The 21084-nt window shown below is 36.1% G+C and overlaps 1 protein-coding gene across 3 annotated transcripts in view; it reads left to right on the top strand.

The window, feature by feature from the left end:
• Positions 1-21084, top strand: part of LRRK2 (leucine rich repeat kinase 2) — a 63717-nt gene that overhangs the window by 8842 nt on the left and 33791 nt on the right. For 2 of the 3 annotated variants that reach the window (XM_085217432.1, XM_010728672.3), the window contains 16 exons: positions 908-1042; positions 1550-1684; positions 4582-4713; positions 6977-7096; positions 8567-8691; positions 9272-9351; positions 9946-10052; positions 11880-12009; positions 12994-13118; positions 14709-14839; positions 16081-16225; positions 16533-16672; positions 17973-18101; positions 18194-18364; positions 19969-20224; positions 20444-20632. In XM_085217432.1, coding sequence (XP_085073558.1) covers positions 908-1042; positions 1550-1684; positions 4582-4713; positions 6977-7096; positions 8567-8691; positions 9272-9351; positions 9946-10052; positions 11880-12009; positions 12994-13118; positions 14709-14839; positions 16081-16225; positions 16533-16672; positions 17973-18101; positions 18194-18364; positions 19969-20224; positions 20444-20632 — 2250 coding nt within the window. Of the gene's footprint in view, positions 1-907; positions 1043-1549; positions 1685-4581; positions 4714-6976; positions 7097-8566; positions 8692-9271; positions 9352-9945; positions 10053-11879; positions 12010-12993; positions 13119-14708; positions 14840-16080; positions 16226-16532; positions 16673-17972; positions 18102-18193; positions 18365-19968; positions 20225-20443; positions 20633-21084 lie in introns of those variants that run through there. The other variant, XM_085217435.1, reaches the window with a different exon arrangement.

The following is a 21084-nucleotide window of genomic DNA, read 5'->3' as shown; positions in this document are numbered from 1 at the left end:
CAGTCCTAAACTGTTGAAATTAAAGAGAGCCTGCAAAAGAGGTATTCTGCAACCTTTATTCATGGTAGCACATAATACTAAATTATTGTTCAAATAGGAATGTTTCCACTGATTTTAGAAAACATTAGAATCAGCCTTGTTTACAGAATAAAGATTAGACTTTATTTTAGGTAATTAAAGCTCATCTGGCTGTCCAGAGGTTTCTGCTCCAAGCAGCAAAATGAGACAGACACATTCAGAAAATGCTGCATGCTATTGATTTATCTATTTTTTAAGATTGTTACCTCATGAACCTGATTTCCTCTTCTTTTTAATTGCAGACTTAAGTTCTCATTCCAACTATCTTAATTCAGAAAAATATTCCAAATTGTACCTTGTCTCATTGTCAGAGAAGACTGCTAGTGTTCTTTTTGTCTCTAAGCCCAAAAACTTGAACTGTACTCTAGCTGGAAGTGATTAGCCACAATGCCAAGAGAGTGCAAATAGGATTTCATGATACAGATGGACAAATGTCATGGTTCCAGCCGTCTTTATTGCAGCAATTTTATTTGTCAGTGAAATTCTTCAGCTTGAAAGAAGTATCCTTCTGGATTGGTTGATTTTCCACCAGTTTAGCAAGTTGGACTGGCTCACTGAGAGGTCTGACAAGTGCCAGTGCAAAGTGGAAGCAAGAGTGTAAAGGGGAAGCTACCTTTTTTGCCAGTAATGTCTTAGAACATACCAATTGTATTCTAAAATATGACCTTAAAAAATAACAGCCTCCTCTGTTATACAAAAACCTGGATTTGAGCCACCAGAGTACATTTTAAGGACAGAATTAAAGACTTCAGGATTTTAATGTTGAGTACAGTGCTTCAGTAAACATGTTGAGAATGCATCAGCTCAACATATGATCTCTTCTATTTAGATGTAATTGCTTTCCTGCTCCTGGAGGAAGAAGTGGATGTGTTTTCCTTGGTATTTAATGCCATGCACACCTTCCCTAAAAATGAAGAGATCCAGCAACATGGATGTAGAGCATTATGCAAGCTTTTTGAAAAAGGTATTTGTATCTTGTGTGTTATTAAATTAAGAAATGTACAGGTTGGGAAGGGACTGCAGATACTTATTTAGCTGAAAAAAAAAAGAATTCTTGCATTTCAGATTAAATGCATTAAATGTGTTCTTTGAAAGAGCTAGCTCAAAACGGGTTTTCACTGTATTCCATTATTTACATGCTGTCTTGGTGAGGAACGCCTGAACTTTGTTCTGTGAAAAAAACTGAAAGGCATTTTTGCAAAATAATCATAGGAAAGCATTTAAAAGTCAGAACTCAGTTACAGAAAATGTAGTCTGGAAAAACTCGTAGTAAAAGGGGCTCAGTTTTTGTAAAAGGAATTTTAATTGAGGGAAATGGAAAGTACAGGTATGGAGAATACCTATGGAACACATGTTCCATGGAAAATAAATATAAGAAAACTTTATAAAAACAATTACATTTTCTCATCTTGTATCAGAATATGAATTATTTCCTCAAAACATACATTCTTTCTTTTCCTTTTTAATTTAGTTCCAGAAGAGCAGCTGACTGAATTTGTTGAAAGCAAAGATCATATGATCATACTGGAAGTATTTAAAGAGTTTCCAGAGAAAGAGGAGGTGATTCTTCCTGCACTTTATTCATTACATTCCTTAGCTGGTCCGTGTAAGTGCATTATTGAAAATCATTCTTCCCATATCTTGTATCAGCTTGCCTCAGTGCATGGTAATCTTTTGGTGACTGTGAATAAAATAAAACTTCCATGTCTCTCTAGAGAAAAACTGATGCTGCAAAAATAGTGACTCATTTTGCCAGAAGGTACAGCTTTGCAGCGAGAATTGGTTGAGAGTGGTCAGGCAAATCACTTTTCTGTTTTCTGTGAGAAATACTGACTTGTAATTTTTAGTGAGACTTCTTCCTTTTCAGCTATTCTCATAGTAATTATATCTCCCATATTCTTCTGCTCAGAATAAGTGGTAACTAAGATACTTATTGTGGTTTAGGAGTTAAATTTCAAATTCTCTGCCTTTTAAAATGATTGAATAATAAGATCTATTTACTGATCAAATATATATTCAGTGAGTTTATGTAGCCTGTAAGGAACATTGCTGGCCAAGGCTATTCCACAGGGGAAGATTTCCCATGCACTCCAATGCAGGCCAAGGCTGAGAAAACGAGTTTGGCTGAAGCACCCCTCTCTGATCATTCAGTGGTGTCTGCAATGAGGAACACGGGTAGCACTGCACACATTATGGAGTCTCATGATGCTTCATACATCCTGTCTATTTGTGTAGGAAGCATGCTGGCCCAGAGAATGCCATAAAACAGGAACTAGACTGTAGTTTCCCACATTTCATCAGGCTCCGAGCTGTTTAGTTTCTCATTCACAAGCTTTTAGCTTTTCCAGTTTTGTTTAAAAATTAAGCATTCCTTAAGCCAGAAATAGTTGTACCTTAACCCAGAAGCTATTTCTGTTTTCTGAGGAAGAGGGTGCCAAATTCTGAGGACTTTTAAAAGAAATAATTACTTAGACAAAGTGTAATAATTCCAAGAGGAGACCATGACGAAGATTTAGTTCAAGGTAAGTGTTCTTTTTAGAGTTAGCACTTTCAATTTTTGATGTGAAGGACTGAAAATTGGGAAACAAAGATAGCTTGTGCATGAATATGCAAAGCAAGGCTACTTAGACCAGCATTCATACTCTGTACTATTACATCCCACATTACATGCACCTCAGAGAAAATCATTCAGTACACACATAGGCTTTGTTCCATCTCATATGTCAAAAAAAATGGAAGGGTGGAAGTTTATCCCAGTGCTATACAAGAGCTCTTTCTAATCTCAGTCATCTTGAGTGAATGAGAAAATGCTTTGCTGCCAACTGTCCACCAAAGTCTGTAGGGAAGTGATGTATCACGAGTTTTGCCATTTAGATGTTACTCATTGGCACATCTGTCCAGGCTTCTCCTATATTTAATGGAGAGAAACAGGCACCTCCAGCGGAAATTTTACCTCAGGCTAACAGAGGTACCTGTTATTCCCTGAAATATGGACTGCTCAGATCTCCTCCTCAGTTTCTGTGAGATCCCTGATGTTCAAGTTTTGGTGGTTAAGATTAGATGTTACACATCCCATCTCCTTTTCTCTAGCTGGTCCCGGGGACTCACTGTATGTGTAGCACAGCTTTGATCTTGCAGGATGTAAATGTGCGCTTAATTATGCTTTCTCTTTAGTCAGCAATTTTAGAATCTTATGAATATTGTAATGTATTGATTATCACCTGTGAATTGATGACTTCTTGTGAAGTGTGCAAAACTTCAAAAAGTATTTTCCAGTTAAGAATGATCTTACTAAACCACCATTATATTAAAAGCATTGCAAAAAGTACCTTCCTTCACTAACAGAGTGATTCAGAAATGCTTCTCACCAGAACTTCCTGTTTTGATTTGCAGAAAATCACTATATACAGGAATGCCAAGCTGTTGAAAAGAATATTAAGAAAGTTTGTAGGCTTCTGTAGAGCAGATCTGAACTCTCTTGGAGTCAGTGACAGGATTCTCTTTCATTTGTTGGGGCCAGGATTTTGTCCAACATTATCTACTGCTAGGATGCTTTCATGCGCAGTGTTTTTAATTGTAATTAATGTAATGCTATTTTGTTTATAATTACTAAATGCAAGATTGCTGTCCTCTATAGCAAAGGATAGCATTCCATCATTTTACTGGATAATTTGACTGTCCCATTGATTTCTCTATCTGACCTGCATAATCAACTGTAAATAGGGTGAGGTGACTGAGCCCTGGCACATGCTGCCCATTGAGGCTGTGGAATCTCTGTTCTTAGAGATACTCAGAAGCCATTTGGTCATGGTTCTGGCTCAGGGTGATCCTGCTCGATCAGAGGGGTTGTTCCAGTTGATCTCAGAGGTCCCTTTCAATCTCAACCATTATTTGATTCTGTGAAATACAGAATTTGAACTGACTTTCAAAATATTATAGGAACATTAGATGAATACTTCTATGCCCTCAATACTTAATAGTCTTATGGTAGAAGTGATTTGAACCAAATTTAGATTTGGTGACTTTCACTCTAAAAATGAAAGAAAATGAAAGAGGAACACAGTTAAAACAAATAAATGACATCTATTAGAAAAGAGAAATCTAAATTGTTTCCCATCTGTACGTGCCTGGGAATATTTATCATAATGCTGTAAAATATAGTAGTGAATTAATATTTTTAAATCTGTTCATCTTTAAGAAAGTATTTATATACTGGTAGTTACTGAGGAGATTCCTGTTACATGGCATGGTGTGAAATGGAACTAATCCATAAAAATTAATATGGACTCTGAACTTACTGAATTATTTCCAAGTGTTAGTAGTCATTAATTAATGCTTTCTATGGCAAGACTAAAAAAAAAAAATGCGACCCTCTTTTCAAATTGTAAGCAAAAGTTAAAATATGGAATCTATTTTCTAACTCTATTTAATGAAAGTCTCTATTACAACCTAATTACTGGGTTTTTTTTCCTCTTAAAAATTAATTTTTGTTTGTTTCTTTAGCCAGCAATGTTGAAGTGCTCATGTCTGGAAATGTTCGCTGCTACAATGTTATAGTAGAAATGATGAAAAGTTTCCCCAATAGTGAAACTGTTCAGGAAGTATGTTGCTGCTTGTTGCATAAGCTTACTTTGGGTAAGTTCACAATTTATTTACTTTTTTTGTCAGTTTAGTCTAACTGTGTAAGAATCAGTTACTGACATCTAGTGTTAAAGCCAACTAGGGCTACTATGCCAGTTAGTCTTCAGGGGTGTATATTGCTCTGTATTTCTGGCAATGTGAAGGTGTTGAGGTAACACAGTAACAGTCAGTATGGAATCTTTGGTGATAAACGTTAGTAACAATGACAGAAGCTGCCAGACAAGCCTGGAGAAAAGAGTTAGCAGATCAATAGATCTCCCATTCTTTATAACATTATTATAGAATGGAAGAAAAGTCCTCCTAAAAATATTTTTTGAAGTGGTAGTGCTGGATATGCGAGAACTTGCTTCTGCTATGGAATGATAGCAGAAGCAAGATAGAGAAGGGATCCCCAAGGTTGTGTTTTTCTCCTGCATTCAAAGACCCATGCTGCATTCATTCCTGCTCAGTTGTGGTGCCTGCTGCAGGGCCCTCTGCCTGCAGCCATGAGACAAGCAGTTTGCTGGGCTTCTCTTGGCTTTAGTCCTTTGTCCATCTCAGCTGACAAGAACTGGTGTCACATTAAGCAAAATAATAGTAATGCCTAAAAGGGATTTGATATACCTGTTTTCAGCTCTGCTGTCTCTTGCTGTTGTAGTAAGCTGATCTGAGCAGTTGCTAAGGATTATGTAACAGGAAGTTCAAATGAAAATATTTTTCTCTCTACTGTTTTAAAAAAGACTGTGAGTAGCAGCTGGAGTAGTAGCCTATGCTGCATGGCAGGTTCCTCATCACTCAGCCAAGCCCTTTCTCGTAAGTTAGAGTTCCCACTTCTTGCAGGTGGTGGCCTGAAGCTGCCGCAGATGCCGGTACCACTGCACAAGTCTTGTAATCAAATCAATCTCATCCTGTCACCATCTGTTTCCTCTCCTTCATGCAGATATTGTACAGAATACAGATCAAACTTGAGTGCAAACCAGAGCAACTTCCACTTCCCCTCCAGAAAGCCAAATAAACATTTCAAGAAAGTGTGGTGGTTTCTGAGGTGGTATTTGCAGCTCTTGGGCAAGAGGGGATGTTACCCTTGAAGAGCTTCATGTGCAAGGCCAACTGAATGGTAACAGAGCATTTGTGAGGACACAGCAACTCTGTTGACATGCTGTGATCCTGCCCTATGTGCAACCAATCTGATTTCATGGCCTGTCAGGCAGGAGCATGCATTTGTCACGAGTGTTTACTGACTACCAATAGTGACAGTTAAACAGCCACGAGATCTGTTACTTCTTCTTTCAGCTTAACAGATGCCTTTCCTCTTGATAAGCTGACACTTTGGGAGGGATATGGGAAGAGGCGTCCACAGCAGCAGACAGTGAGGGAAACAAGTGTGAAGTTGCTAGGTTGTCCTTCCTGCCAAGCACATGAGACTGGTAAAGAAGTGGGGTTAGGTTTTCTTGTGTGTGTAATTCCATTTTTGAAGCTCAAATGCAGGTATTTCTCAAGTATTTGAGAAACATTGATACAGATTTGAATTTCACTTTCATGCTGCTAATGTGATTCTCATTGTTATGAACTATAGTTAAAATTAAATATCAAACTAGAAACCATAGCTATTGAACTGTTTTACCACGTGAGTGTTGCTGTATTTTGCATGATATTTGTTTTCACAGTAAATTGAGAAGTTATTTTATTTTTCTTGCTTTGGTTTGTGGAATTCCTTATATTCAACATACAATATGTGCCATACAGCTTATGATAAAATCTGTGCTTTAAATACATGAATCATTAAAAGCTAGTTCTTTCTACTGTTCCACAATGTATGTGTTCTGGATTTACAAAGGTACATTTGATCTATTTTACAAGGACAAAATCAGAAGGCGAAACAGGGTTAAAACAGTCTCTTAGCAGGATAAATCAAATCATTGCAGGAATTCAAGACCATGATTGCTTTTGCTTCCTGGCAGGAAGTCTGCAAATGATACACAGACTGCATCTTTCTTATTTTGCTGACAGCATATATTTCATTTTGCATTAAGCCTCATTCTTTCTATTAAAAAACCAAAAATATCACAAAGAACTTGGATTCCAGTTGTTGTTTTTTTTTTTCCTTTCTCCTATTCTTTCCTCATATAAAATAATGTTACGATGTTATGTGAATGCCCCTAAAAATACATCAAATGTTTGCACACAGTTTTTGCATTACGTGTTGAGAAATTTATGCTAAATGTGTGTAAAACTAGGTATGTGTTTATGTTCACTTAATATCTTAATCTATTTTCAGGAAACTTTTTCAATATCCTTGTGTTACATAAGGTTCCAGAAGTCATCGTGAAGGCTGTGAAAACATATTCTGAAAATGCAAAGTTACAGGCTGCAGCTCTCAGTTGTTTAGCTCTTCTCAGTGAGTAAATTCATTTCTAAATACATCAATACATTACTTAATTAGGAAATTGGGAGATCAATGTTTTAATATTTATTATTTAATTTCCTGTTGTTCTTAATTCCATTTCTTTAACGTGAAAGCCTCAAATAAGATAGTTTTGATTTTCTGCATGCTTAGTTAAGGTTTGTTTTGTTAATACGATAGTATGACATTCTTGTGTTCATGCCATATTGCTGAGTGTTCAGAGCTGGGAAGTTGTGCTAAGAGATCCTAACAGGGCAACCTACTTGTTCATAGGCAAATGTTGGATAATCCCTTTGTTTAATCAATGGATATATATATATATCCAGGAGCTTGGCTAATATAATTTATATTGGAGAAATAAGAGAATGTCACTCACCCTGTCCTGGGCTTGCAAGATGAACTCCTGATGGAGCGGATCTCCAGAGAGATCCTTCCCCGCCGGCAGTCAGCTCTTAAATGGGTCTAGGAGAGTTGGAGCCAGGCTCCACCCCTTCCTGCAGCACAGGTGATTTGCCTTCACCTGTGCTCCCGTGGCTGACTCATTGCTCGCCTCAGGTGATCAATCAAAGGTTCAGGCCGTGATTCAGCAGCCCCATACACCCTCCTTAATAAAAAAATTCTGGAAACAACAATGCTAATTTGATGCCATGTTTGCCATGTACAGCAGTACTCACACTGTGCCAGTTGACTGCAACACTAAATCAGAGCTTGTGCTTGAGTTCTGAAATCAATTAAAATGCTTAACCTTTTCCTTGAGTACACCTCAGTTGCTATTTTTAAACAGAAGTTAGTCAGCCAGTGGCAAAAAGCTGATCCTCTTAGTCTTTGAGATATACAGAAGTCACTAGAAATGCAATGTAGCAATTCTCAAAAAAGCAAATGTTAGAAATCATCACACACTCCAGTAAGTTTCAAATAATATAGTCAGCATTGATACATTTTTTCTTAAATGCTGAAAATCACAGGTATAAGATGATTTATTTTACATTAATTTGCACTTTGTGGGACCAAATATTTCTCTCAGCAACCTCAATTTGTGTTTTTAAATGGTTTCACTCTTCAGAGTGAAGATGGCTCTGTGATAGGTGGTTATGTGCAAATGAACCACAGTTACATTTTATGTGTGTGTTGTTCTGTATGTAAATACATAATATAACATAACATATATGTGCAGGTCTTTTCAGAACCTCAGCTTTGACTGATATGTAATTATCTAATTACAGATACACTAAAGGTCTATCTAAGAAAATTTTTGATTCCCTTTATAGCCCTTTTTCAATTAGATATTTTTCAGTTCTGTCACAGAACTTATGTCAAAAGACTTCCCCTTCCCTAGGAAACATTAATCCTCCAACTGACTTTCCCACATAGATAATGTGAGTGGCTCTATGACTACAGGAAGGTTAAGATGTAAATGTTTTGTCTTTACATTAAGAATTGATTGCAAATATCTTGTATTTCAAGCTGAAACAATATTCTTAAACCGAGACTTAGAGGAAAGAAAAGAAGAGGAGGAGGAAGAAAAATTATGCTGGTTGGAAGCATGTTACAGAGCATTGGAACTGCACCGGAAAAATACAGATGTACTGGTGAGAACTTCTGAATAATAAGGGTGTGGAAAGACTGCATTACTCATTAAATGAAATGTTTAGGAACAAAATTATTTCCCCTGTGTCCTCAAACAAACAAGGCCTCAGGGACTGGATCAGCTTATAGGAAAAAATCTTTCTGTTTTTGCCCTTTTTCCTTTGTTCACCTGAACCAGTTTCAGTCTTTGGATCAAATGTAAGTAGATGGTTAAGAATTACCACCTGGAACCTTGGTAACACAAAAACTTGTTGGCAGCAAAACACAGACCCATCGAAAGAAGACTTAATGCTGGTCTAAAATGAATCTCAAAATAAAAATCAAATAATGAGAGTGTGGCATGTGCTTGTAACTCCGGCCTACCCCAGCTGGCAAGTCAGTATTTTGTTGTATTTCCACATGAAGCCACTTGTATTTTTTTATAGAATCATAGAATGGCATGGTTTGGATCATCTAGTTTCAACACTCCTGCTATAGGCATAGAATGAAAATCACTTCACCTACTTGGAGATTTTTAGATTTTATTTTGTTATTCTTAAAACGTATCTCCTTAATCCTTTTTTCTCCTCTTGTTTGATTTAGGAGGCTGCATGCTGGGCTTTGAAAAATCTGTTTCTATATCAACGTAGTCTTCATGAGAAGATTGGAGATGGAGATAATCAGTCAGTGTTAATACCTTTAACTTTATTTCTTTTATGAAGAAGTGTTTCTAATGTTGTCTAAATGTTTCTATTTATGTCTTATGTTTCTAATTATTTTTATTTTTCTTACTTGTTTTATAATGCATGACAACCAAATGCATGGCAACCAACATGGAAAATTTATTTATCGTGAAGTATGCTAACCTCTACTCAAGCCAAATTGCTAGTGTTTTAATTAAGGATCAGAACACAATCTAATAGAACTAATTTGTACAGTTCACAAGAAACTTCTTCAGTGCAACAAGAATAGGGAGTATTAAAGATGTAGGAGTGAGAAAAATAGAGAAGATTAGGATGTGAGTATGGAAAAGCAGCACGTGTTCTCCCACAAGTTAGATAAAAGGGCACGGTAGGGAGAGTGCTGCCCATCAGGGAGAATCTAGGCATGCGTAAGACAGACTTTCATTTCACTTATACTTTTTCTCAGAGTTTGTGCTAATATCAATCATTCCAAATTTGATAAGCCTGTTTTTTCACTCCTTTCTGCACCTGAAATTGCTTGGAAGTAACTGCTGTAATACGGTCAATGTATGCTGATTTATTTCTCTGTGAAAGGTTCCCCATAGATAGAGCAGTGATGCTGTCCATGCTGATGCACTCCTCTTCCAAAGAAGTGTTTCAGGCAGCAGCTAGTACCTTGGCAATTTTGTCACAACAGAATGGTAAGGGAATTTAACTATCTTTGCTTCCTAATTCCACATGAAAGTATTGCTATAGTACTGAAGAGTGTTTAAAGTGTGCTATTGTTTGAATACAGTGTTCAAATTGATTAGAATATTATTTTGTGTTTTTGTGTAACTTTTTGTTGTGTTCAGTAGGAAATTTATTTCTTGTTTTGGAAAAGTTGCTCTTAGCTAGTATTGAGGAGTCTATGTGGAAGTAAAGAGGAATCTTTAATTAAAGAAGAGTGACCTGAAGGGGGGAAAAAAAAAAAAAATCTCATGCTGTTTTACATGTGTTCACTGTGAACACTTTGGGACTTGAAATGAGCTATCAAGTCTCAATAAATGACCAAAAAGCTGTCTTTTTTCTTTGGATGGGTTATCTGCACTGGGGAGTTCTGTGCCACCCCAAGCAGCAGTTGTGTTGCAATTGCAGAAGATATGGAGAGGCTCACCTCTTTATATGCTTATTTAAGTATCTATTGTGTTCAGACTTCACCAAGAGCAGTATTTGTTGAAACTCACACCATTAACGATTACTGACAAATTCTATTTTCTTGCTTAATACAGGGGATTTGAGCAGTCCTGTTGACTGCAGTGAATCAAATCATGTGTAGGAACCTAAGCATATACATAACAGTTTTCAAGATTGTTTCAATCCTGATTATGTCCCCTAACTTGGTTTCCTAACTTTTTTCAATTTGCAGACCCCCTCAAAATTTTTCAGTGGAGATGTGGACCTCTGGGTAGAATATTTAAGCCTACTGACAGTTGGCCTTCTTTTGTTAGATACCTTTCCCAGAATCCATTGACATGGTTATGGACCTCAAGTGGTTTGTAGACTGCACATTGATAACCACTGACTAGATAGGAAGATAAACACTAACAGTTAATTACCATTCTCTAGGTGAGAAAGCATTGTTTTATCACTGAGCCACCCAATATAACAATGTAACAGTGAAGAGTTTTTGTTATTTATTACAAGAATATGTATCTACAGGGAGAAATCTCATAAATGTAACATACTGTTATATATTAGACCAGATACTTTCATATGGGTTACTTAAAAGTAGGCCTCTGATTCCAATTAGAAATCCACAGCCAATTTTCATGTTGTCTTTTTTTTTTCCTTCCTTTTTCCCCACCCCAAATTAAGGTGTTTTTCTCCACCCCAAATTAAGGTGTTTGCACCAGAAAAGATAGACATAAAGAAGTGTAGCAAAACCCTATCATACAGTGTAATATTGCATTAATTAGCCATCTGAAATGGATGCATAGATCTGGGAATGACAAGAATTGATGATAATTGCCCTGATATTAAGGAAAGTTTTTATAATATTCTGATCTGTAGTGGCTACAGTTATAGCTACAGCATGTGCTTGGGTATTTGGATATTAAATGATGTGTTAAAAAAGTAATTAGAGTGGGTTAATATTTCATTTTTTAAGTCTTACCTTGAAAGTTAGAAGCTTTTTTGGAACTTTTATTCTTTAAGAATAAACATCTTACAAATAAAAGTAAAAAGTAAATAAAAGTAAAGCAATATATTCTCCTTCCTTTAAGCTAACTTTGTGCAAGTAAAGATAGCAGATGTATTTAAACTTATTAGTCACCTCAGGGGTTGTAATGTTTTTGCTTAAGATACACAAATTGAGTTTGGCTTCAGCTTGAATCGTTTCCCATTTTAACTGACAGTTCTACAGCATGTATGATTTTGAGGAAGAAAATCAAAAAGAAAAAAGTTAGCAGTTCTGTTGTTTTTGAGATCTCTACAGAGAGAGAGAGTGAGATACTTGCTTATGTGAGGCTTGCTGTTTTGTGTTGTAGTAAATATTAGGAAGACACTTTTGGCTAAAGGAATACACATGAATGTCTTGGAGATAATGAAGAAACACCCACATTCTCCTGAAGTGGCTGAAAGCGCCTGCAGAATTCTGAATCATGTTTTTGAAGGAAGGTAATGTACTGAGAGATAACACGGCCGCTTCCAAAGCGAAGGTCTGCTGCAAAGAGATGCGCTGCTGTAATTGGTTACATTTAATTTATTGTCTGTTTCACATATGTTAGAATTGACTAGGCTGACACTGAATCGCATCTAGCCTCTCTTGTTAGCCACACTAAATTCCCTTGATAGGTAAGAAAATTTCCATAATATTAACTCCATTTAATAAAAAAATTGTGATAATGTTTCTTTTGTATTGGCTTTTGCAAATGCTCTAGAACATGAGTGCAAAACAACCTGTGACTCAGAAACATTAGCATAGGGTGGAAACGTGATTCCATTCCAAACGTCTTGCCAAGTTTTTCCAGCCTTCTTCAAATCTATATATATGCTAAGCTGTCATTGAAAAAATTACAGGCTCAATATATATTCATAGAGCTTTTTACAAATAATTTGATTTTATAAGGAAGAAAATTTCAAAACTTCCATAATCATGCTTGTAGGAATAAAATGCTTTATAAAGTAAAGGAAGAAAAATTACCTTAGAAGTGAATTAGTGGCTTTTGGCCACAAAGGCTTTTTTTCTTCAAAATTTGAGCCTAACGTGATTGATATTTTTCTGTTTATTCTGCATGTATCTGGCAAATCATCAGTATTTTATGGCAACTGAGAGCAGTAAGTTAGGGAAGATGTATCTTCTCACATAGAATCAAAGTGAAATATGTAAATCCACCATTCATCTGAATGAAGTACTATACTCTGTGTATCAATATTCTGGACTGAATTGAAGATTACCTCACAGTTGTCTCAAACTGAATTAATTACATACTCTGCATTCATGTAATGGCATGAAAATAACATATTTGTTATGCAGCTAAAACATACTTACAGTGTTCAAAAGGAATATCACACAGAGATTAACAGTTAAGAGAAAGAAGCAAATGTATGTACAACTTAGAAATGCAGTATTCTTATTCATGTTAAAAATAACATTTTCAGTTTCCCTCATTTGGATATAATGACAGTAGCTGCATCTGAAGTTGTAAAAGCCATGAGAAAACATGAGAAATCACTATCTGTACAACTGGAAGCACTTCGAGTCCTTTTACACTTTATGATGCCTGGTAAGTTGTCTAAAAACGTAATCAGTGTGGCATCATACACCACATTGGGCAATTTAGTTAGATAGCTGGGTTTTAATCTTTCTTATCTTATGTGACAGCCTTTACCAAAAAAACTACCAAAGTTGCATGTTTAACACAGCAGCTCTAAATCTTTAAGATTTTTCAAGATAAAATCATAGAAAGCAACAGGCCAAAATTATCACTGCTGATATCCCTTTGATTTCATCAGTGATGGCTTACCTCTGCTGTAAAGAATGAAGGGAATGACTGTGGAGCTGTTGCTGTGGTTGTATACTCTTATCATAGACGATCTTTTAGTGAGAGCAAGCAGTGATAATGATATCAACATAGCTTTTTTTGGTGGTGTGTCTTGAGAGGAACAGCAAAATTGGATTTCTGACACCAAGACAGTGATTCAGCAACATGAAATATGCTACTATACACCATTTTTAACAGTAAAGGAAAAACTAAATTGATGAGAATGAATTGAATTTGTTTCTTTCCCCCCAAAAAACTCTTTAAGGACAATCTACAAATGGAAAAATGTGTTATTCTTTACCTTTAATAGAGTTTGGGGAAATTTTTAACTCACCTATACTGTTTACTGCTGTGTATCCCAGTTTTTCCCCAATGTTAAGTGTGTGTGTACAGGCATGTGGTACTGATTTTTTTTCTTTTCCCAATGTTACGCAGTTATCTTTCAGCAGTTTTAGTTGAATATTTGCAAAGCCAATAACTTTGAAATTACAACTCCACTAATTTGCAGATTGATTACAGTTTCTTTCTATTCATTGAGTTGTAACCCTAGTAGTGCCAAAGACCTTGTACATCTATTCTGTCATGTAGGCCAGGGTATTTTTTTGTGAGAATCCTTCAGGTGAGACAGACCCTCCTGAAGTGTAATGAAACACAGGGAGTGCAAAGTGGGCATTGGCATTTGCACATTAATTGAAGTGTAAAAGTCATTTTGGGTAATTGGAGTGAATATGAATGCTGAAGTGACTTCTAAAGGAAATCTCAGGACTTTCTGTACTGCCGTTTTACTCCAAGTACTGATGGCTACAAGAAAAGTAAATCTCATAGACCATTTTGTGTTCTTTAATTTGCTTTCACATCCCACTGATGTCATCTGTGGGTAAAAATTGCCCTCAGATGTGCTGCCAAGTGAAAAAGCATGATTAGTTTGTGGCTTCTTTATCATGTCTCCTTCCAAGAAGGAAGAGGCATTCTGAAGTAATCAGGAGCACCAAGAAATCACATAGCTCAAGGAAGTAATAATGTATTGCAGTGTACCCTGGGCAAAATTCTTTGGCATGATTTTACATTTTCACAGTAAGTGCTGAACAAACATATGGTGAAACTGTCATTTCAAACACGGTGTAATCAATACTACAGTGTAAATCCACAGAGGCTCCTGTTTCTGTGAATACAGTGTTCTGAAAACATCATAAAAAATCAGAAATACACCTGCTGAGTCATTTAGGCTGTTTGCTTCAATTTAGTTGTAGTACTGGGTTAGTAATATTGGGTTAATACTGGGGAGAATATTAAATCTGTTCATCTGATGAAGCCTGCTTTCTGTTGTTTCAGATATGAAGAATGATCAGAACAGTTCTTCCAGAAATATGGGAGATGCTGCTTTCACACTTACAGTAAAAGTCATTAAAAGCCAGTGTCTGCTGGAGGGAACTCATTCGTTGGTGCTTGGTGCTTTGAACAGGGTATAGTTAAAGCTTCATCCTAATGAATTTTGTCCCTGTTTTGCATATGCAGTGATGAATCATTTATAATTTTTAATTCCACAGTCATTTTACGGTTTATTTAATCACATCAGTCCCAACCTTCAGTTTCATTTATTGTTGGGAGTTTTTTTTCATACTTTTTGTTCTAGAGTACATTAGATCTTCTTCTTTATACAGTAATTCTAATTTATACCTATAAAAACATTGCTGGGTTTTTTTTTTTTTCTTCAAGTAGGCAGTTTGTGATTTTGTTTATGGACTACTTTATACACAAAAGGTGTTCTCATATCTTTGCCTCAACTACACATAGAAATGAGAGGCTCTTTAATATGGCTTCTGTTGATACATACTCCCTTACTTTTAATCTAGCAGTGATTCTCAATATCTCCATTCTTTGCACTGTTCAATTCCATAATTTTCTCCTGACATTTCTTGACCTGAAGATAATAGGAAACTGGACTTAACAGGAATTAAATTTTTACTTCAGATTGTTTTAGTTTTCAGTGCTTTGTGACCATCTTACATGCTTTTTTTTACCCTGAGGGTTTGTGGTTTTGGTTACTACATTATCAAGCAGAAGGGCTAGAAATTTTCGTATTTTTATGAAATAGTAGAGAAGGAATAAGGAAGGAGATGGGCATGAGCTCACTGAAATAATTTTGCAACATTGCGAGTCACTACGACATCCACACACACCTTCAGACCTAGGCTTTATCTAGGTTTTCTCCATCTAAGAGTGAGGAAAAATTGTGATAAATAATCACAAATAAACCATTGAATTGCTTTATAATGGAAATCAAAACTTCAAATCTTGATACCTATATTACGATACCTACTATATTGCTTCATAACTTCTTTTTGTAACTTTATAAAGGGTTCATATTTGTCACTTGTCACTGTTTTCACAGAACCCCATGTTTGTTCCAGTTTAATCATAAATAAAGTACATTTTCTCATTTCCTTTTCCTGTGAAAACAATGCCAACTTGTGAGTGGTTGTAATGAAACTGAGGAAAAAAACATCCCAATCTCTGGTAGAAATCTAAGGAGGTTATAAGGAGCTGAAAAAGTAATTGAAAAGAAAATCTTTGTAATTGTAATTTATTTATTGTCATATCAGTAATTTTGCATACTTTAAGAACAGTAATCACTAGCAACTCTTCTATTGCCATTATAGCAAAACAGACTGTTGATCTGAATTTCTATTCATTTCTCTGTTAGTTTATTGGAAATCCTAGCATTCAGAGGTGTGGATTAAAACTACTTACTTCTGTAGCTGAGTGCACTGGTGCTTTAGAAATTTTAACACAGCAAGGAGCCACTGACACTGTGCTTCACACCCTGCAGATGTATCCAGATGAACAAGGTATGGAAGATATTTTGTTAGTTAAATGTGAGTGATGTTGTAGGAGGGATTTGATGAACCATACAATCATTTACCTGATTATTACGCCCTTTAGTACTGGATATGGAGTAGGTGTTACATGGCAGGAAAAGGTAGCAGGACTGTATAGTCTCCAGGTTCATCCACTCTCTCGTAATGCTTCCCCCTGTAATAGGAAATGCAAATAACTGTCTAGAATATTAACAGTGATACTCTACTGAGGCCACGGGTTTATTCCACTCAGAATGTCTGAACAATCAACTTTATTAATTTTTCTTTTTTCTTAAAGACATACAGAGTTTGGGTTTGAGTCTTCTGCTCTTTTTGATTACAAGAAAGAGTTTGTGTATTGCAACTATGCATGTCCTGGCAACTGTTCTGGTTTCTACTCTGCGACGATTTAAAGAGGTCACTGAAATCCAGATGCATGTATGTGTTATTTCTACCTACAAAGATTAAAAAAATAATACAAAACTTTATAAAATTATTTTGATGTAGTTATATAGTTGAGGCAAAATTATTTATTTAGTTCTTTTTTATTTTACTGCAATTATTAGATTAGCATAAGCCTTTAAGTCAATATGATTGTCATAGAGATGGGTTTTATGGAGGCACATATTAATTCCAGACTATATAAGCTTAAATTTGGATGTCTATCTGGCTAACTAGAACAGATTTTTCAGTCACTGTCCATCATTTGTTGATCAATACTCATTTAGTAGAGTAACCACCATTGTTGTATTCATCACTCTTTTTTGAAAAGTAATAAACGCATCTTGGTTCACAGCCTTGTCACTGTCAATGAGCTTAGATTAAGAATTTTGAATAAAAAAGCATATTACTGGAATTCTAAGTCAGAGTGACAGATTTTGGATTTACTTCTGAGTATGGAAACAGAATTCTCTTTATTCTATCCTGAGAATATGCATTCAGTCCCCTTGTTTGAAAGTTCTGTTTCCTCTACCTTGGGAACTTTCCCTGTTTGTTACCAGTTTAATTTTTCTGGTGGAATGAAGTTTCCCTATGAGATCAGCTTATGAAAGTTTCTGCACTTCTGTTTCAAATCAATCTGGAAATATCACAAGTGCAGGCTCCTTTTTTTTACTTTTTTTTTTTTTTTCCCCACAGCTTCTAAGTTTTGCTTAGGAAGCAGTATAGAGAGACATCAAAATAATGTGGATAAATAAGGAAGTTAAATAAAGTCATTTATTCTCAGTGAGGTTTGAATTAGTGTCCATTGTTTACCCACTTCACCCTCCTTGGTGAACTTTACTTGCAGAATCACAGGATAATCTTATCTTTCTTTTTAATTTCTAGCTACATTTTTTCAATTTTTCTATGCATTTTTTTCAAAATCAAGGACTCTGGAGCAACACATTAGGATACGTGATGCATCTTCTTAAAAGCAGATTGTTTCCTCTGTACAATTTTCAGGAAATCACGAGTACATGTGTCAGGCAGGAGGTTGTCAGATATTACTGTGCATAATTGGGCTTTTCAAAATGTCAGTTAATAACTGCTCAAGTGGGTCAGCTAAGCAAGCGTGACACTACAGCTCTAAAAACACAAAAACACCAGGTCTTCCTGCTTTCTATCAGTTTATGAGTTATTGCATGTTTAACAGCAAAACATGAAAAATAAAGTCTGTATTTTTAGGTCACAATTTAATTTTGTTTGAAAATTACACATTTTAAACACTATACTTACAGTCTTTTAATTCTGCTCATAGGGATTTCATGCAATCTTGTCAATTCTTGGTTTTTCACCTTGTTTTGCCAAGCTGCTGATAAATGAATCGTTTGACACAGTAATCTTCTACCAAATGTCTATGTGCTTCACCAACCAACGAGATCGACAGGTATGTATCATCTTCTCTTTTGACTGCTCCACATCTTGAAAAATGTCGGTGCTTTTTTTGCCCTAACTTTGATTGTTTGTGTTCCCATTCAGTTTCAAAGCCTGTGTTGTAAATGCTTTGCTAAAATAGCTGAAAATGATGATTTAAAAAATATGATGCTTGAAAAAGCATGTGTTGAGTACAACTGTATTATGGCTGAATGTTTACTTCTTCTGGGAGCTGATATTAACAAGAAGACAAAGACAAGCTCTTTGATCTATCAGGTAATATGTGAAAATATATGTAGATTCATTGCTTTAAAATTTCTGCTTTTGGGTTCCTTTCTCTTTATATATACAGTGGCACTCTCTAAGGCAGTCTGACTGTGACCTAGGTGTTGACAGCCGTTGCTATTCCTGGTGACTTCAGGCCTGGTTTGATACTCACTAAAACCCTTTTCACTTCTCTGAGGCTCGTGGTTACTGTCACCTAGAACATGTCCACACTGCTAGCTCAGTTCTGATGTAAGTTCACTTTAAAGTCATGCTTTCTGCTCCTTCACCCTGCTCACATGCAAACCAGGGTTCACGCAAGTACTGACTTAGCTTCAGAGTATTTTTGAGGAAGAAGACTTCAGCTGAGACGAGTTCAAGCTTTTCAAACTTCCAGGTGTTTTTTTTCTGAACTGATTATGCATAGATGGCATCAAGCCCATTAGAGCCCAGTTCATGACCTGATCTTACAAATTCAGCTCATTCTAAGCACTCTGAAGCCAAAGTGCAGACAGCCCGGCAGAAACACAGCCCAACAGACAACACTATGCATAAATAGATTTCAGTGTGCCACAATAAAGTTCCACTCTGCTAGATCTGCAGTGAAGATTTTTTCTAAAATGCCTGATGGTGATCTCTTACTTTGTGTTGTACTTATAGATCATTACAGTCATCAGTTCTTTTGCTGATTTAAGGCTTTCTATTAACATAGCTACAGTAACGTAGTATCTTAGAATGACTGCACACACACTAGCTGCAAAGTGCTTTATCCAGTGTTCACATACAGAACCTGAACTATCTGAAACACACTGGTGTCTTACCTATTGGCCTTAGTATTGGCTGTTCCCATCTGCATATAATATTCCCTGCTAACTGTGACTGTCTTTAAAAAAGAAAATTTGGAGAAACTGTATGTTTTGTTTTAGTGTCAAACCAAGTACTGCCTAAAGTAAATCAGTAAGTGTTCATGAAGCCCATGAAGCCTTCTGCCAGCAGAGCTGTCTGGGTTGTCATCTAGCACAGATGGATTTTCAGCAGACCATCCGTCCGTGGAGTCTGAAGCAGGCAAATTAGTGTTAGTCAACCACAACGGAAAATACTGAAGTATTTGGCATTAATTCTAAAAATATTTGTAACATTCATAATCAACACTGTTCTGTGTAGCAATGCAGGCTGAGAGACCGGAAGGAGCTGAGCTGAAGCTAGTAGGCTTGAGTCCCTAGCTCTAGGCAAAGCATGATGAGTCTCAGCATTGTTGCCCTTTCATCTGATATCCTGCTGACACTAAGAGTGTTGTTTTTTTTCCATTAAGCTACATTCAATAACAAAACAATGTAGATCATTATTAATTTTTGCCTGAAAATTCTGTGAGCTTATGGCAGAAATTGCAATGACAGAGCTCAAGCATTTGCTGTATTTTGGTTAAGATTTCATGAAAATGGGAGTTGGTGGTTAAGTGCAATTCACTAAGCCCTGAGGCACAAGGAATTGTGTAATTGAAAAGGGAGCACAGTCCTAAAAACAGAATGAATCTAAATTTGAGAATGTCTCTTACTGCAATCTCAGTTGTTGTCTGAGTCCCTCACATAAACTTGTTAATTGTTTTCTTGCATTAGGTTTGTGAAAAAGGAAATAATCCTAAACTGGTGGAATTGCTATTAGCCAACGGTGCTCGAGAGCAGGATGTTCGGAGTGCTTTAACCATCAGTATAAAGAGAGGAGATAGCCAAATCATCAGCTTACTCTTAAAGAAGCTTAGCCTTGATGTTGCCAACAGCAGTATATGTCTTGGAGGATTTGGTATTGGGAGACTTGAGCCTTCCTGGCTCATTCCTTTGTTCCCAGATAAGCTTACTCCTCCAAGAAAACAAAGTGAGTGTACACAGAATTTACTACAGTACATGTGTTAATATCTCTTGGTAATATTAATTGTTTTAGATCAAGACCTTTGGTTGAGACTCTCTTCATAGTGCTTAGCTGGTTGCAGAAAATCTGCAAAACCTTGAAAATAAATCAAGTATTTCTGTTATTTTTTGAGCTGTATGCATTTTTCAGAGGATGTGTTACCTTCTCGGTTTCTGATACATACAGATGCAGGTTCTGCACTGGCAAGAATGGTGCTTAAATACCAGATGAAGAATATTTCTGAGGATAGATCAAGAACTTGTTCTGATCTAAACTTCTCTGAAGACGGAGTGGATAAAAACTACGATTGGGATTTCATTTCTGACCCATTAGTGGACACTGTTTTTCCTTCGAGTGATGATATTGACAGTGAAGGTAACTGTGTTTGTTTGTTTTTTAATAGTCCAAGTTTAGTATACTGAGGTGAGGCCGTAAATGTGAATCCCTTCAAATTATTTAGGCAATTGTAAGACTACCAGCTGAGGAAAATATAATTTAAAAAAATCATTTGTCAGTTGTTTGTTTGTATTTGGTATAAAACACTTCTCATGGAAAATATATGTATGTATATATTTTTTTATATATATACACATATATACATACACGTATATATGCTTCTATCTAAAATTTTGTTTGTGGTACCTCTGAAAAATAGTTCATGGTCAATAAGTATATGCTTTGCCTGCAAAAGTAGTGCTCTGAAGTGTTTTATTCAATTATCCATTAAAATCAGTTCTTTCTGAACTGGAATACATTCAGTTGCTTTCTTATGGAAAGGATGGGATTCATCCAGCCATTTTTAGCTAATGCCTGCTTCTGAGGTCAGC

Source organism: Meleagris gallopavo, chromosome 1 (genome assembly GCF_905368555.1).
Source record: "Meleagris gallopavo chromosome 1, MGAL_WU_HG_1.1, whole genome shotgun sequence".
In the NCBI taxonomy this organism is placed as follows: Eukaryota; Metazoa; Chordata; class Aves; order Galliformes; family Phasianidae; genus Meleagris; species Meleagris gallopavo.
The sequence above is the reverse complement of the archived record's forward strand: the minus strand, read 5'-3'. Positions and strand labels throughout refer to the sequence as shown.